General features: G+C 45.5%; 1 protein-coding gene across 7 annotated transcripts in view; it reads right to left on the bottom strand.

The window, feature by feature from the left end:
- Positions 1 to 17,994, bottom strand: part of HIP1 (huntingtin interacting protein 1) — a 164,603-nt gene that overhangs the window by 17,156 nt on the left and 129,453 nt on the right. For all 7 annotated transcript variants that reach the window (XR_012122198.1, XM_017654511.3, XM_073215185.1 and 4 more), the window contains 13 exons: positions 16,252 to 16,327; positions 16,007 to 16,147; positions 15,636 to 15,733; positions 15,205 to 15,277; positions 14,317 to 14,500; positions 13,858 to 13,946; positions 13,365 to 13,481; positions 12,330 to 12,431; positions 11,933 to 12,076; positions 11,359 to 11,494; positions 9,950 to 10,036; positions 9,659 to 9,766; positions 9,440 to 9,576 (listed from right to left, as the gene is read on the bottom strand). Coding sequence is in view for 6 of the 7 variants with exons in the window: in XM_017654511.3 (XP_017510000.3) it covers positions 9,440 to 9,576; positions 9,659 to 9,766; positions 9,950 to 10,036; positions 11,359 to 11,494; positions 11,933 to 12,076; positions 12,330 to 12,431; positions 13,365 to 13,481; positions 13,858 to 13,946; positions 14,317 to 14,500; positions 15,205 to 15,277; positions 15,636 to 15,733; positions 16,007 to 16,147; positions 16,252 to 16,327 (1,492 nt within the window). In the remaining variant the exon portion in view is untranslated. The remainder of the gene's footprint in view (positions 1 to 9,439; positions 9,577 to 9,658; positions 9,767 to 9,949; positions 10,037 to 11,358; positions 11,495 to 11,932; positions 12,077 to 12,329; positions 12,432 to 13,364; positions 13,482 to 13,857; positions 13,947 to 14,316; positions 14,501 to 15,204; positions 15,278 to 15,635; positions 15,734 to 16,006; positions 16,148 to 16,251; positions 16,328 to 17,994) is intronic.

Raw genomic sequence — 17,994 nt, 5'->3', positions numbered from 1 at the left:
TTAGAGACTCCAGACATTAACCCAAACATATATGGTCAATTAATATTTGATAAAGGAGCCATGGACATACAATGGGGAAATGACAGTCTCTTCAACAGATGGTGCTGGCAAAACTGGACAGCTACATGTAGGAGAGTGAAACTGGACTATTGTCTAACCCCATACACAAAAGTAAATTCAAAATGGATCTAAGACCTGAATGTAAGTCATGAAACCATAAAACTCTTAGAAAAAAACATAGGCAAAAACCTCTTAGACATAAACATGAGTGACCTCTTCTTGAACATATCTCCCCGGGCAAGGAAAACAACAGCAAAAGTGGACAAGTGGGACTATATTAAGCTGAAAAGCTTCTGTATAGCAAAAGACACCATCAATAGAACAAAAAGGTACCCTACACTATGGGAGAATATATTTGTAAATTGTAAATGACAGATCCGATAAAGGCTTGATGTCCAAAATATATAAAGAGCTCACCCACCTCAACAAACAAAAAACAAATAATCCAATTAAAAAATGGGCAGAGGAGTTGAACAGACAGTTCTCCAAAGAAGAAATTCAGATGGCCAACAGACACATGAAAAGATGCTCTGCATCGCTAATTATCAGAGAAATGCAAATTAAAACCACAATGAGGTATCACCTTACACCAGTAAGGATGGCTATTATCCAAAAGACAAACAACAACAAATGTTGGTGAGGTTGTGCAGAAAGGGGAACCCTCCTATACTGCTGGTGGGAATGTAAATTAGTTCAACCATTGTGGAAAGCAATATGGAGGTTCCTCAAAATGCTCAAAATAGACTTACCATTTGACCCAGGAATTCCACTCCTAGGAATTTACACTAAGAATGCAGCACTCCAGTTTGAAAAAGACAGATGCACCCCTATGTTTATTGCAGCAGTATTTACAATAGCCAAGAATTGGAAACAACCAAAGTGTCCATCAGTAGATGTGGTACATATACACAATGGAATATTATTCAGCCATGAGAAGAAAACAAATCCTACCATTTGCAACAACATGGATGGAGCTAGAGGGTATGATGCTCAGTGAAATAAGCCAAGTGGAGAAAGAGAAATACCAAATGATTTCACTCATCTGTGGAGTATAAGAACAAAGTAAAAAATGAAGGAAGAAAACAACAGCAGAATCACAGAACCCAAGAATGGACTAACAGGTACCAAAGGGAAAGGGACTGGGGAGGATGGGTGGGTAGGGAGGGATAAGGGGGGGAAGAAGAAAGGGGGTATTATGATTAGCATACATAATGTGGGGGGTGGGGGAAAGGGGAGGGATGTGCAACACAGAGAACACAAGTAGTGATTCTACAACATTTTGCTATGTTGATGGACAGTGACTGTAAGGGGGCTTGTGGGGGGCACCTGGTATAGGGGAGAGCCTAGTAAACATGATGTTCTTCATGTAACTGTAGATTAATGATAACAAAAAAAAAAAAGAAATGGGGGATTACTCCCTGATAGTATAGAACTGCAAATCACCAATTAATGCATGCTTTAAATATCCTTAATTTTGATCATTTAAAGAGCGTCAGATGATCAGCTTATGGAAGTACATTTTTTCTGATAATATTCCTTTCTCTTAAAGAAAAAAAAAGCAGTTCCTGTGTGGTGATCTCCAATAAGTTCTTCACAATGGTATAAAGGGCATATCAAAGTGTTGGTAAAGGGTTTGTTTGTGTTTATACAGAGGATCAAAGCCTAATCTGGCCACCCAGAAAACGAATTAAGATACAATATGAAGAACTTCCAACATCAACATTCTCTGGAAGAGTCATTCCAGAAGATGACATCAAAAAACTTCAATAAAGATCCTGGTGCTGTTGCAGTTGTAGCTGCATTCATCCCACCGGTTCCTGGACTTGCCATTCGAATGAAGAAGGAGATATCTAAACTGGCCTGTGCATAAAGTAAAACAACGAATTTGACTGGATCTATACTGTTGGACCTCAAGCAAGAATTAGGAGAAGTGCAAGTTGCAGTGCTCCAAAATCTTGCGACTATAGACTGTCTACTGTTAAAAGAACATATGGGATGTGAACAGTTCCCAGGAATCTGTTGTTTTAATTTGTCTGATTTAAATTCAGTTAGATAATATCCATCATATCATTGATAATTTTTCACAAATGCCTAGGGTGCCTAAATGGTTTTCTTGGTTTCACTGGATATGGCTGGTAATTGTAGGTCTGCTTTGGTTATGTAGCTGTATTCCTATTATGTTAATGTGTGCATGCAATTTAATTAGTAATTTAAAACCTATACACGTTTATGTTACACTACAAGAAGATTTGACAAAGAAATAATCTATCTTCCCATGTTTTCTTCCATCTGCTACTTCTATAGCTTCTCTTCTTCCTTCATAATTACAATCCTTAAGTAGAACTCGTGCCTCATATCGAAATTACCGAGTATCATAATTCTTCCAAGTGGTAAAGATACCTCAAGACAAATGCTGGGCATAGAAGCCACAGGGCATAAATCTGCAAGGAAGTAAAAAGCTAACCTTTTCAATGAATATAATGAATATTGCTTCTCTCTCACTTACCAACTTTACATTTCCCTGTATGGCCCTGAAAGATGACGGGTTAGCCAGAGACGGGTAAGATTCCTCAAGGGAGGAACAACCTAAGACAGGCACAGTCACAGGGGTCCATCAGGTGAGAAATTGGGAATCAACAGAGGTGAGGCTTAGAACCTCACCCCCTCTGTTTTGAGAGAAATCTGCTGCATCCGTGGATGTTTTGTTGCCCTTGTCTAGCTTGGATTAATACTTAGTCTATAGGCACACACCTGATCATCTACATTTGCCCTCTTATAGCACTAAACTATGTTTTCTACCTTTGTCTCGCATCTACCTACCACTTCAGCATTTACTAAAAATAATAAGAAGAAGAATTATAATAAGGGGAGAAATGTAGGATTCACATATAAATCAAGCATAGAAATCAAACAAATAATTATAATTGACCTGATTGTTGATAGTTCATGATGCGTGATCAAAACTGAAAGTTTCTGTTATGACTGCCCTTGCACTGTTCACCATGTAAGAACTTATTCACTATGTAAGAACTTGTTCACCATGTAAAAACTTGTTCATTATGCTTTAGAAGATTGGAGACTGTTGAGAATTAGGCATGGGGTTGATTAATGATTGTGCATTGAGTCCCCTATACTGAATTTTATTGTTGTTAACAACCATATGATCAATGAATATGAGAGATGCCCTCTCAAAAAAAGAAAAAAAAAAAAGCAAGACCCATCCATATGCAGCTTACAGGAGACTCACCTCAAACCCAAAGACATGCACAGATTAAAAGTCAAGGGATGAAAAAAGATACTTCATGCAAACAATAGGGGAAAAAAAGCAGGTGCTGCAGTACTAGTATCAGAGAAAACAGACTTCAAAAGAAAGAAAGTAACAAGAGATAAAGAAGGATATTACATAATGATAAAGGGCTCAGTCCAAGAAGAGGATATAACCATTCTAAATATATATGCACCCAACACAGGAGCACCAACATATGTGAAACAAATACTAACAGAACTAAAGAGGGAAATAGACGGCAATGCATTCATTTTAGGTGACTTCAACACACCACTCACTCCAAAGGAGAGATCCACCAAACAGAAAATAAATAAGGACACAGAGGCACTGAACAACACACTAGACCAGATGGACCTAATAGACATCTACAAGCAGCAGGATACATTCTTCTCAAGTGCACATGGAACATTTTCCAGAACAGACTACATACAAGGGCACAAAAAGAGCCTCAGTAAATTCAAGAAGATTGAAATTCTACCAACCAACTTCTCAGACCACAAAGGTTTAAAACTAGAAATAAATTCTACAAATAAAGCAAAAAAGCTCACAAACACATGGAGGCTTAACAACATGCTCCTAAATAATCAGTGGATCAATGACCAAATTAAAACAGAGATCAAGGAATATATGGAAACAAATGACAACAACAGTACAAAGCCCCAACTTCAGTGGGACACAGCGAAAGCAGTTCTAAGAGGAAAGTATATATCAGTCCAGGCCCATTTAAAGAAGGAAGAACAATCCCAAATGAATAGTCTAAAGCCACAATTATTGAAACTGGGAAAAGAAGAACAAATGAGGCCTAAATTCAGCAGAAGGAGGGACATAATGAAGATCAGAGAAGAAATACATAAAATTAAGAATAAAACAATAGAAAAAAATCAGTGAAACCAAGAGCTGGTTCTTTGAGAAAATAAACAAAACAGATAAGCCCCAAGCCAGACTTATTAAGAGAAAAAGAGAATCTAAACACATCAACAGAATCAGAAACGAGAAAAGAAAAATCAAGACGGACCCCACAGAAATACAAAGAATTATTAGAGAATATTATGAGAATCTATATGCTAACAAGCTGGAAAACCTAGAAGAAATGGACAACTTCCTAGAAAAATACAACCTTCCAAGACTGACCAAGGAAGAAACACAAAATCTAAACAGACCAATCACCAGCAATGAAATTGAAGCGGTAATAAAAAAACTACCCAAGAGCAAAACCCCTGGGCCAGATGGATCTACCTCAGAATTTTATCAGACATACAGAGAAGACATAATACCCATTCTCCTTAAAGTTTTCCAAAAAATAGAAGAGGAGGGAATACTCCCAAACTCATTCTACGAAGCCAGAATCACCCTAATACCAAAACCAGGCAAAGACCCCACCAAAAAAGAAAATTAGACTAATATCCCTGATGAACACAGATGCAAAAATACTCAACAAAATATTAGCAAACCGAATTAAAAAATACATCAAAAGGATCATACACCATGACCAAGTGGGATTCATCCCAGGGATGCAAGGATGGTACAACATTCGAAAATGCATCAACATCATCCACCACATCAACAAAAAGGACAAAAATCACATGCTCATCTCCATAGATGCTGAAAAAGCATTTGACAAAATTCAACATCCATTCATGATAAAAACTCTCAGCAAAATGGGTATAGAGGGCAAGTACCTCAACATAATAAAGGCCATATATGATAAACCCACAGGCAACATCATACTTAGCGAGAAGCCGAAAGCTTTTCCTCTGAAATCGGGAACAAGACAGGAATGCCCACTCTCCCCACTGTTATTCAACATAGTACTGGAGGTCCTAACCACGGCAATCAGACAAAACAAAGAAATACAAGGAATCCAGATTGGTAAAGTAGTCAAACTGTCACTATATGCAGATGACATGATATTGTACATAAAAAAACCTAAAGACTCCACTCCAAAACTACTACAACTAATATCGGAATTCAGCAAAGTTGCAGGATTCAAAATTAATACACAGAAATCTGCTGCTTTCCTATATACTAACAATGAACTAGCAGAAAGAGAAATCAGGAAAATAATTCTATTCACAATTGCATCAAAAAGAATAAAATACCTAGGAATAAACCTAACCAAGGAACTGAAAGACCCATAACCTGAAAACTATAAGACACTCTTAAGAGAAATTAAAGAGGACACTAACAAATGGTAACTCATCCCATGCTCATGGCTAGGAAGAATTAATATTGTCAAACTGGCCATCCTGCCTTAAAGCAATCTACAGATTCGATGCAATCCCTATCAAATTACCAACAGCATTCTTCAATGAACTGGAACAAATAGTTCTAAAATTCATATAGAATCACCAAAAACCCCGAATAGCCAAAACAATCCTGGGAAGGAAGAATAAAGTGGGGGGGATCTTGCTCCCCATCTTCAAGCTCTACTACAAAGGCACAGTAATCAAGACAATTTGGTACTGGCACAAGAACAGAGCCACAGACCAGTGGAACAGAATATTGACTCCAGACATTAACACAAACCTATATGGTCAATTAATATACAATAAAGGAGCAATGGACATACTATGGGGAAATGACAGCCTCTTCAACAGCTGGTGTTGGCAAAACTGGACAGCTACATGTAAGAGAATGAAACTGGATCACTGTCTAACCCCATATGCAAAAGTAAATTCGAAATGGATCAAAGACCTGAATGTAAGTCATGAAACCATAAAACTCTTAGAAAAAATCATAGGCAAAAATCTGTTGGACATAAACATGAGCAACTTCGTTACGAACATATCTCCCCAGGCAAGGGAAACAAAAGCAAAAATGAACAAGTGGGACTATATCAAGCTGGAAAGCTTTTGTACAGCAAAGGACACCACCAATAGAACAAAAAAGCATCCTACAGTATGGGAGAATATATTCATAAATGACAGATCCAATAAAGGGTTGACATCCAAAATATATAAATAGCTCACACACCTCAACAAACAAAAAGCAATTAATCCAATTAAAAAATGGGCAGAGGAGCTGAACAGACAGTTCTCTACAGAAGAAATTCAGATGGGCAACAAACATATGAAATGATGCTCCACATTGCTAGTCATCAGAGATATGCAAATTAAAACCACAATGAGATATCACCTCACACCAGTAAGGAGCGCTGCCACCCAAAAGACAAAGAACAACAAATGTTGGCAAGGTTGTGGAGAAAGGGGAACCCTCCTTCACTGCTGGTGGGAATGTAAATTAGTTCAACCATTGTGGAAAGCAGTATGGAGGTTCCTCAAAAAGCTCAAAGTAGAAATACCATTTGACCCAGGAATTCCACTTCTAGGAATTTACCCTAAGAATGCAGCAGCCCAGTTTGAAAACGACAGATGCACTGCTATGTTTATCGCAGCAGTATATACAATAGATAAGAAATGGAAGCAACCTAAGTGTCCATCAGTAGGTGAATGGATAAAGAAGATGTGGTACATATACACGATGGAATATTATTCAGCCATAAGAAAACAAATCCTGCCATTTGCAACAACATGGATGTAGCTAGAGTGTATTATGCTCAGTAAAATAAGCCAGGCAGAAAAAGAGAAGTACCAAATGACTTCACTCACCTGTATAGTGTAAGAACAAAGCAGAAACTGAAGGAACAAAGCAGCAGCAGAATCACAGAACCCAAGAATGGACTAGCAGTTACCAAAGGGAAAGGCACTGGGGAGGATGGGTGGGAAGGGCGGTGATGGGGGTGGGGGGAAAGGGGCATTATATTTATCATGTATAATGTGGCAGGGGGTGCACAGGGAGGGCTGTGCAACACAGAGAATAAGTAGTGATTCTACAGCGTCTTACTATGCTAATGGGCAGTGACTATAATGGGGTTGTGGGGGGACTTTGTGATGTGGGGAGTCTTGAACATAATGTTTGTCATGTAATTGTAGATTAATACAGCAAAAAATATACATATATATATAATCACAACAACAACAAAATCTGTGCTGCATTTGGTGGGATTCCTTCAATTCTATCATCCGGTTCACTTATTCTTCAACTTTGTTATAACTGCCATTGAAGTTATTATTACCTCTAGAGATTATATTTTTCATTTCTAGGTCTGTGGCCCTTTTCCCAATATATCTGTTTACTTCTGATAATGTCTTATTCCTTTGTCACACTTTTAATACTTCTTGAAAAGTTCTTTAAATAACACATCAAACATATTTAGTGTGAATTTATATCCTTTGGGACTTGGTGAAATGTCTTTGAGGTTTAGGATCAAAGGCAATTCCTTCAGACACAATATGGATCTGCTTCTGCCAGGTACCTGGGGCCCCTAACAACCTACTTTCGACTTAACTTTCCACTGAGGTTTTTCAGGCAGTACAGGAATCGGACCCTGAGCCCATGGAAAAGTCACCTGTGGTAGGAATTCTCTGGACAGCTGTGTTTACTTCTCTTCTCAGAACCAAGGCTGAGACAAGATCTTCTCTGCAGAGCAGGCTCTTTCCCATTGGCTCCGAGTGTGACCCTTCGGCGTTCCTTTTTGGGAAGGAAGGCCTCCATTCTGATCTTCTATCCTGCTTGGGCCTAGGTTGTGTTTCATGGTGTCCTCTGCAGTATGTGTGGCCCACTAAAATCCAAGCTCTAAGCTACCAGAGATGGACACACGCTGGCTCTAGCATCCTTTTGGTCTCTGATTCTGAGAATTTCCTTAGTTCTTAGCCAGTTCAGATTCAACTAAATGAATTTTTTCAAATTTTACTCAGCACTTTCCCAGTCCTGTGTTGACAAGATACTCTACGCATCTGTCAGCCCTGCTACCAGGCAGGAGTAACTGGGATCTTTCCATCACACTTTGCTTTGCTCCCACAGATTTATTTTCTCTCCTCACAGTATGAACTCTGCACGAGCACACTGGGTTTCTGATGCTGCGTGACACTGGGGAAGATGCTCAATCACCAAAGGAAGGCAGCCTGGGCTAATCATGCCGAGGCTGTCACCCCCCCATTTAGTAATACTAAAAAAGCACCCCGGTCATGTCATCCTACTGAAAGCAAGCTGAGCAGTTCCCCATCCTCCCCCGCATTCCTCCATCCAGACATTCGCAATTTCCTACCACATTGCCCAGTTCTCCCCGTGTGAACCTGATCAATCTTTAACTGTTTTGCAATCTCCAAGTGCATATTCCATTAACCAAACATTTGCCAGGTGTTAACACCTGCCTGATTTTATGCCAGGGACCAGGGTACAGTATGAAGAGGGTAGGGGCTCCACTTCTGAGGACTCTCTGGGTGGCAAGGCAGATAAGCAGGTGCCTTACAGTGCCAGCCGCCAATACTGTCAGGAGAGATGGTGGGCGGGTGGGGCCCAGAGAGGGAATGAGGGCCAGGTCGCCAAGGTCCTTGCATGTCACATTCTATGATTTGATTTTTGTTATCAAGCAAGAGGATTAAAATCAGATCTCTGTTTTTGGAAGAGAGCAGAGCAAAGAGCACCCAGAAGCAGAAAAACTAGTCAGAGGGCTGTTTTAAGAGTTCAAACAAGAGACGATGAGGATCTGAACTCTGGCCCTGATCTCTCCTTCCCTGCACTTATTATTACCACACATTTCAGGAATTAATTAAAGGCTGCCTGATACTGTATTCTTAAAATAGACCTCTAGTTCCATTCTGATCACACTGTATAGAAATGGCTGATTTCATTACTTTTCTTTTCCATAAGGACCACGTCTCATTTGTCTCTGTATAACTACACCTACCACACAATTCCTAGTATCTAAGACATATTCATTACACCTTATTTAAATGAATAAATATACTATCATCTCCATTTAGGTGTTACCTGCCCAACCAGGTGAAATCCTTGAAAACGGGGAAACAGCACTTATCCTTTGATGTCCCTTTGCACGTGACTACCACACAGCAGATGCTCAATTAAGAGCCAATGAATCAAATATCACGGGACTTCTCAGCTCTAACTCACTTTCTAGAATCAAGTTTAAAGTGCAACAAGAACTGGCTCAGACCATCCCCAATTCCCAGCAAATCACCAGCATGCACACCCAAGAAAAACCACTTTCCCTGGTAATAATCGTGTTACTACCTCGCCAATGGCCGTGATCTTGCTGAGGCAGCTCCTCATGGCTGTGCTGTTGGCACTCTCTGGGGCTCCCTCTTCCTCCAGGGCAGCCAGATAGATGAGGGTCTCCTTGCCACACTGCTTGCAGGCCTCGGCCAGTGCTGGAGACGCAAAGTGACACAGGCTTTGACAGACCCTCTGCTCACCATTCTTTCATGAAGGGCCCCTTAGCCCAGTACTCACAGTCGGCAGGCTCTGGTGGGGATCTAAGGCAGGTGGTGCTGCCGTGAATAATGGTGTCACTGGTCAAGTGGGCAAGGAGGGTCACCGAGTGGAGAAGCCCACTGATATCTGCCAGGAGTCAAAGGACAGTTTCTCAGCCCTGCCTGAGGGCTGTCACTGTCCTGCCTCCTCCTTCCCCAATTTATGAGTTACACACACTACTTTCTTGGAGCACAGCAATCTGTCAGTCTCTCCATATTCAAGCATTTCTGAACCTTGCCCAGGTGTGATCCTATCCTTGGCCTTTCTTACCATCCGGGGAGGCACAATACAGGCTCCATTTCTCTTCCAGTTGCTCAATGCAGCCGGAAACAGACCTGACCTTGGCGAGGAGGTGATCTGCAAGAGGGCAGACAGGGCAGAGTCAGAGCCATGGCTGTCAGAGCTTGCTGCCTCCCATTAATGGCTCCCTGGTGGCTGAGCCTACTTAGGGAGTGGCTGCTGCCTGAGGTGAGGAGGCAGGAAAGACTGTCAACTACACTGGTACCTGAGTCTCTTACTGTGGCTTCAAAGGCTCTGCTCCTGAGCCTATCTGGTCCCTTAGCCAAGAACCAGTGCAAGCGCACCACCAGCCCCGGCTCTGCAGCTGTTTCCTTACCGCCACAGAATAAAGTTCCAGGCCTTCCTGTTAAACCTTTCAAGGCCCTTGGGCTCCCATTACTCATAAGCCCAGGCCCTTGGCTCCATGAGGCTAATCTGTGCTCATGCTCTGCGGTCACACACTGCTATCTCTGGGCACTGTTCCAGGGAGGCCGTCGTGGAGGAGTCACAGCCTGGCCTCGGGTGACACAGCATGGCTGGGGCTCCTGGCTCTGGCGTTACTGGCTGCTGTCTCAGGTCATCTGTGCCTGCTCCCTCATCTGAAAACAGGAATAGTAGTACGACCACTCTGTGCCACTGTGAAGATATGCGGGGCCAACGCCCAGAAAGAGCTTCCGAGGGAGCCTGGTGCACAACAAACGCACAGCTGGTGCCAGCTCTTCCCCGCTTCCTTCCTCTCCACTGGTTCCTGTCTGTCTTCCTTAAAACCCAGCTCCTAACATCTCTTCTCAGAATCCGCCCACAGCTGCCCCGTTTCCTGGCCTTCCCTCCCTCAGAAGTGAGGGACCCTCTGCTTCTTCACTGGGAACCCTTGTTTCCTTACAGATGGGCTCCCTCCCCAAATGGAGGCCTTTCTATCTGATAATGAAATCAACGGCCAGCTGCTTCCTCCCGTCTGTCTTCAGTGGGCCCTCCTACTGCCTGGCCAACACGTCCCCTCTGCCTGATGATGAGTGGTGATGAGATCTGTTCAGGGCTACACCCATGATGCACAGCCCCGGGGCCTGTGTGCACCCCACCTGCTGTGTTGAGGCCCCTCTCAGGCACAGGGCTTCTTTGATTGGCCCGCCGTGCCACTGCATGCCCTTAGGATGCTGGCACACATGGCACTGCACATCCCCATCCTGGCTTTAAAAATTGTCATCAGGGCTCTGCTCCCAGTGGGCATTTCAAAGTTGTGACTCTCCGACTAAAGCAGTGGTCACCACACTGGGGGCTTTGGATAATACTACTGTCCAGGCCCCATGCCACAGAGCTGGTGGGGGAACTCTTAAGGTGGCACCTGAGGACCCCAGGTGATTCTGGCTTGCAGCTGGGCTGAGCACCCCTGGGCAGAGGACCTGCAGATCCAGTGCAGCTGATGAGAGGGGGTTCCTCAAGCTGCCTCAAGGCCTCCTGGACCACCTGCTCTGCAGCCTTCCTTGACTTCATCAGAAGCATTTTTCGTTGGTCCTTCGCGAGCTGGTACACAGATTCCTAGAAAGGGTCCAGGGAGGTGAGAGTCTGCCACAGAATGTTCCTTCCAAGTAACATCCACCATAACATAGCTGTGATTCCTGGCATCTTAGCTCAAGCTGTTGCTTCTAAGGCCTAAGCCAGCCAGTTTGAAGTAGGAAAAATGCCAGCTTTGTCTGCAGGTGCACGCACTGAGAACAGGAGGCGATAGGGACAGATTACTGCAACATATTCTCCACTCCTGGGGAGACACGACTGGTGCATCTCTTTTCATATGAAAATGAGAGAGCTCTGCCGTCTCTCATCTGCTCTTTGGACAACACAGGGAATGCTGGCTTTAGGAGCTATGCCTACAGTAGGCTCCAGACCACTTTCATGACCCCAGCCTCTGAGAATACACCACTGAGGCCCCCGGCATGAGGCCTGACCTGGTCAGCCCAAGTGGATGTCGTTACTTGCCTGCGTCCTGCCCAGTTTGAGCTGGATGACTTTCAGCTGTTCCCGAAGGGCAGCTAATTCCTCCTCACGACAAGCCATGGCTTGCACCAACCCAGCCCGCTCCTTCTCCATCTCAGACATCTGGGTTGCCCATTTTGCTTCTGACTGCAATGGTGACCATGGGGGAGGAAGGAGATGCTGGGGAGTTAAACTGTCCCCTTCCCAGAAGTCCCCACCCACCACCAGGCCACAAGGATCTGGAGGTGATCTCTCCTTAACCTTTCATTCTCCTGAGCAGACACTGTCCCAGATGGGACCAGCTTGGCCAGATGCTGGATGGGGATGGTGCCAGGTGTCAGCAACACCAAAATCAGAGGGGCAAAGAATGAGGCAGGGCAAGGAAGGAGGGGATGATCACCTGGGCAGAAACTTCTAGGCTGCCCTGGACAGTCTGGAGCTCCCGTTTGCTTGTGGCAAGTTCTTGCTTCAAGCTGTCTAGGACTTCCGTCTGTTCTTGAGTCTGAAAGATGAGGACAACAGGAGCACTCTGATCTGGTGGTTACAAGGGACAATCACACGTGAACACCCCCAAGCTATAAATGGGAGATCTGGGTTCTCTTCTGTAGGCATGTTTACTGTAACAGGAAGTGGGTGTGGGGGAGGAGGGTGCCAAAACCTTTCTTCTGGCTAAAGGGAATGTCAAGGGGGGGGATTTCAAGGACATCTCACAAAGCTCCCGTTTGAGCCCATAATACTCATTCAAGTACAACTGGCTCTTCCATTCAGGCACCCCAATACCTGGTCTGCTGTTGAACCTCACCATCCTGAAACAATTCCCCTTCTTTGATTTCTAATGGTACTTTTTGAAGAGCTGTTGTGACCCAGTAAGAATGCACAGCTAACATTTAAAGAAAAAAATGGAATAAACAGAGCAAACAAATACCCAAATGCATTCACCTAATAAGAGTAACTGCTGCTTTGTGAAACTTTTATTCCTTAGATAGATGTGTGTTTTACTTTGGGTCACAGAAAAGCATGAAAGCCACTCTTCTAGGTGTCGGGCACCAGTTTTGTCTGTCAGCCCTCTCTCCACCCTGCCCTGCCAGCCAGCCCCACCCTGACCCACGGGCGTCCTCCCGCTCTGTGTCTCTGTAAATGGTCATTCCCCTCTCTGATATTCACGTTTCTTCAAACTCTCTTTGAGGTTGGTCCATGGAAAGCCTTTGGTGATGCACCCACGCAACCTGGTCCCTTCATCATTCCATGCCTCTAACCCTGTATATGCTGGTGACATCCTGTGTCCCATGTCCTCTTTGGCATACTCCCGGGGCTCCAACCCACAGAGCTGCCCGTGGAGCTTAAGACAGGCCTTTCCATGTGTGCAGCACTCAAGGCCCACTCCCAACTTGGAAGGATGCCTCCCTCGTTTCCCTGCCAGTCTCCTTCCTCTCACCCTCCTCTGGGCTTGGTCACTTATACGCTGGAAGGAATCCTCTAGCTCTTTTTTCTCTTGTTCCAAATCCACCTGTGCTTGTCTGGCCACAGACACCTGTTTGGTCACCTCTGCGTTCTGTAAGGGAAGAACAGTGTCTTGAGCTGGCTTGATCTCAGGCTTAAATGATCTCTCCCTCCTAGAACCAACAGTATTCAGATCGCGAATGGCCTGGGGTCAGACACAGAAATCACTTTCCTACCCAGAGGGACACTAGAATAAAGCTCTCATCTTCAGATACTCAACTCTCAAGCATTTACAAAAATAATAAAAGATGAGGGGATTATGCAAGTGGGGCTGGCACCTAGGGGGGAGCTCAAGATAGGGAAGGCGAGGGATCCTGGGAAGCCATGGCTCCCAAGAACTGTGGTGACCTACCAGAAATTGATGGGGGCACTGGATCTGCCCTGAGGGGTAGGGCCTGTGCGAGGCACAAGGGACATGCAGGCCTTACCTTCCGCAGCAGGTCGGCGTGGCTCTGCACCAGCTCACTGTACTTCCCCTTCAGCTTGCTGTACCGCTGCTCATTGGCCTGGGCTTTCCCTGTATTGTCAAAGACGAAGGTGAGGAGCCTCCTGGGTGGACTCTCTGCCTTCCCTTCAATAAGCCAAGCCCCTAGAAGACTCTCTTTTCTTTTTGCAAATGCACACCTTCTCCTTGAAACACCCTATGTCAATACACTTCCACTGTCACCTCTTGGGAGATGACTCATCTGTGCGTTCCCCATGAACCTCACTGGGGGCTCTCCATCAGGTGGACTCCAATCTGCTCTCCTGACTTCAAGAGCTGGCATTCCTGACAGCTTTCGGGACACATGCAAGCCTGGGACCCTGCTGCCGGGCATCATCCTTCTTCCTGAGGCTAGACTCTGCACCCCCAGCCCCAAGCTCACACCCACTCAACAGCTCCTCACTTTCTATCTCCGTCAGGCTCCGCTGGGCCTTCTCTGTGTCTTCTCGCTTCTTCTTGAGCTCGTCCAGCTCAGCCCGGAGGAACTCACTGTCGTCGGCTGCCTGCTGCCTCAGGTGCTGCTGCTCGGCCAGCTCGGCTTCCAGCTCGCTGACCCGGCCCTTCAGCTGCAGCGTGGCCCGCTGGCTCTGTGGGAGGCATTTAGTTAATGAGTCTGATGGCCACACAGCCATTGTTGGGTGTGCTGGGTGGCAGAGGCAGGTCCGACCATGTTTCCAGCAGCCACGAAATAAGCCAGTATTTCCTGACAAGTTCCCTCCCAAGAACTCATGAGAGCTGAGCCTTCTGGTCATTATAAGCCAGCCAACCAGCAACAAGAGGGGATGAACTCTCTGGTTGCTACAGGCCACTATCTAGCAATGAGAGGGCATGGCAGCAGGGGCACATTGGTCCCTTTAGAATGGCCTGAGAGCTGGATGAGTTGGAGGGAGGAAGGGGAGGATGTCTGCCTGTCCCAGTAAGTAAGGCCTCTGACCAGCCACGGGGCTGTGCGGCAGGCGCGGTCAACAGCCATCAGTTACAAATCAAACCTTCCTACCACCACGTGAGAAGGGCAGGTCTTTCCCACCACAGCCTTCTAGCCGCTGGTGATCACAGGGACTCCATACCCTCTGGGACACTGGAGCCAGGCTCACATGTCACTCTGGAGGCAAGTGCGATGGAAATGCATTACAGCCAAGAGCATGTGAGGACCAGATCCTCTCAGCTTTGGCATTTCTACTTATTCACCCGCCTCAAGATGTGGTCCAAAAAGTATCAACGTGAGCAAATGTGGCATTAAAATCTGTACGTTATGGTGAAGCCAGGAAGACGATCGGAGCCCGGCTCGTACCTCAGTCTTCAAGTTTTCCAGCTGCACTTTCAGCCCATTGATTTCTCTGTACAGCTGATCAATTAAATGATCCCTGGGAAAAGAAGGACAAGTTTGCTTCCACTGTGCTTCTATCCTTGCCTTTTAAATGTGAGCTAGGAGATTAGGGCAGGAAGTTAAAAGCTGGTGTTAATTTGGGGACAGTTCTTTGAAACGGCACAGATTATCCTCTAAGACCCTCAGTTATCACCAGACATCAACCTAACACCCAAGGGAGGTTATTTCAGCCTCATCTGATCCCCTTCCAGGATTAAGGAGTCCAATAGGTGTGGGTCAAGACATTGATCTAAGCTCAAATAGTGTTAAGAATCCCTCTTTGGTTAAGTGTGCTGAGTCAGGTCACGGCTTAACTGAGCTGCTGCACCACCTGTTTTCCCCCAGCTGGGACTCACTTGTCATCCTTGCTCACACCATTCTGACTGTTGAAATTGAAGGGGTCACTGCTGAATGAGCTGCCAAAGATGTCATCAAACTTGTGGTCGAATAAATTCTGCAGTGACCAGAAAGGATTGAGAACAAAGTCAGAGATCCAGAGAGTTCTGTGTGGGCGTCGAATCAGTGACATGTGAAAATGGACCTTTTCTTCATTTGGTTCAGATCCACTTATGGCCCTTCCTAGGGACAAAAGGGCTGGGTGCTGGGTCTAGGCTTGTGCCTGGGTTAGAAGGCAGCTGAACCTGGTTAGGACTTGGCCAGGGCTCTGTGCTCCCCTGCACTTGGGGACAACAGGAAGGGCCAAGCTTCTCTCCCATGTGGCCCTCACCTGCTGGGAGGCATCCATGTCCATGAGGTCATCCTTCTCCAAGACTGGCTCGTTGTCAGGGGATGAGGCCTCGGCTGGGATAACCACCACAGGGCTGATGTGTTCAGACAGGGCGGACGCTCGCAGGAAGTTGGGTGGGTTCTGAAGAGAGAGAGGATGTATCCTCAAATTGTGCCACCCAGCAGGCCTGCCAGCCTCTACAAGAGCACCTTGGATGTCCGCTCCCAGGGTGTGGGCACGCTTACCTCAGGCAGCTGAGGGATCTGAATTAGCCGCTTGAAGTACTGTAGGTTGCTGGAGCGGTAGAACAGATCCTTCAGCCTAGGGTGGAGAAGGGCTTGTGGGTGCTGGGTGTCTCACCAGCCCTGGGCAGGGAACAGGGCGACCACCCAGCTTTCCTCCTGCCTGCCCAGCCCAGAGGCCCGGCCTGTCAAGGAGACAGACTCTGTGGCACTGGGATTCAATTATGATGCCACAGGGGAAGATTACTGATAGCCAGTGCTCACTTATCTAGTGGTGAGGAAAGAGTGATTCAAGCTGCAGAATCCTTCAGAAGAGCAGGTGATCCAGGGATGTCTGCCTCACAGTACAATACCTGCTGTTGTCTGTCAGATCAATTTCTTGAGTGACATGAAAACAAATCGACCTCCTCAGGGGATCAACTAACTTACCAGAGGACAAGGGAAGGGAACTTAATTACTAATGTAGACCTCCTAAGTGACTGACCTTGTCTTAGAGCTATCTGTTATCTCCCCAGTTAGACTAGAAGTTTCTGGAAGGGAGAGACTGGACCTTGTGAAGAGCTTTCACCACAGCACCAGGCACAGAAGAATCGCTCAACAAGTATTTGTTGGAAAAAAACAATCTATTTAAAGTGTGTCCTCAACTATTTATACTGTGTCCCTAATTCATCTTGGATAAATACGGGAAGGAAGAAATCAAATTTTTTCCCCATTCTCAAGTCTCCATTTTGACGGTAAATATGAAAGGCCTACAAAGTGGTGAACACCAGCTGCATTCTCTGAAATGAAAGCGCACCAGACCTCTGCACCGTGCCACACAGTGTTTCCTCCAGCTCAGCTAATACACTAAACCGCCGGGGTCTTGGGACAGCCCTTCAGACTCCGAGGTTAGCACTGTCTCTATGACATGGCTGCTTTCTCCAAAGTCGAGGACACCAAGGCTTCAGAGAGCCGCTGTGTCTGTGAGGAAGAGAAAGTGAGGCGGCTGCCCTGGGGAGATGTTTTCATAAGTTAGAAGAAGTTAAAGGAAATAAAATCACCTGACCGCAAGACTGTCTCTGTGGGCTGGAGCCAACAGTTATAGGCTCTACGGCTTTCATAAGCTACTGGAACTTACCATTCCAGGAAATCAGCCCCCAGGCCTGTCTCCTAGGATTTAATAAGTTATTTATTACAGAATAAACATATGGAGCTTTTCAAATGGAACAAGAGAACCAGGGGATTAGCATGGCCCGGAACTTGTCCTCTGACTGCTGCTCTGAAACCAGCAAGAGGCCTAAGCTTGGGATTGGGACCTACGCTCTCGCTGTTGTCACAGTTGAAGAACTCAGTGGGAAAAACACAAGGCCAAAACAGATGGGGCTAAGCCATGCCGCCCTCCACTTCTCTCTCTCATTCCCTCCCTCTTCTCGGGCTCATGCAATTGAAAGACGAGCTGTACTTCTCATCTTGTCGCCAATTTTCTTTACCAAATGCACCAGAATAATTTACCCCTCAGTCAGACAGCTCCCACTTCCAGAGTAGACAGCTGGCCTATTAGCTCATCAATTCATTGAAATATTTGTTGAGCACTGTATGCTTTATCAACTGCTATGTATCAGGAATATAATAATGGGACTGTATCAGGGTCAAACAGAAATAAAGTTGTGCTAAGAACTTAGGAAGAAAAAAACAGGATCCTGTGATGGAGCATATGTGGGCAGGTGGGGTTGGGTTGGGGGAACCGATTTAAATAAGGTGGCCGGA

This window comes from Manis javanica, chromosome 10 (assembly GCF_040802235.1).
Source record: "Manis javanica isolate MJ-LG chromosome 10, MJ_LKY, whole genome shotgun sequence".
NCBI lineage: Eukaryota > Metazoa > Chordata > Mammalia > Pholidota > Manidae > Manis > Manis javanica.
This window is presented reverse-complemented; position numbering and strand designations above follow the sequence as displayed.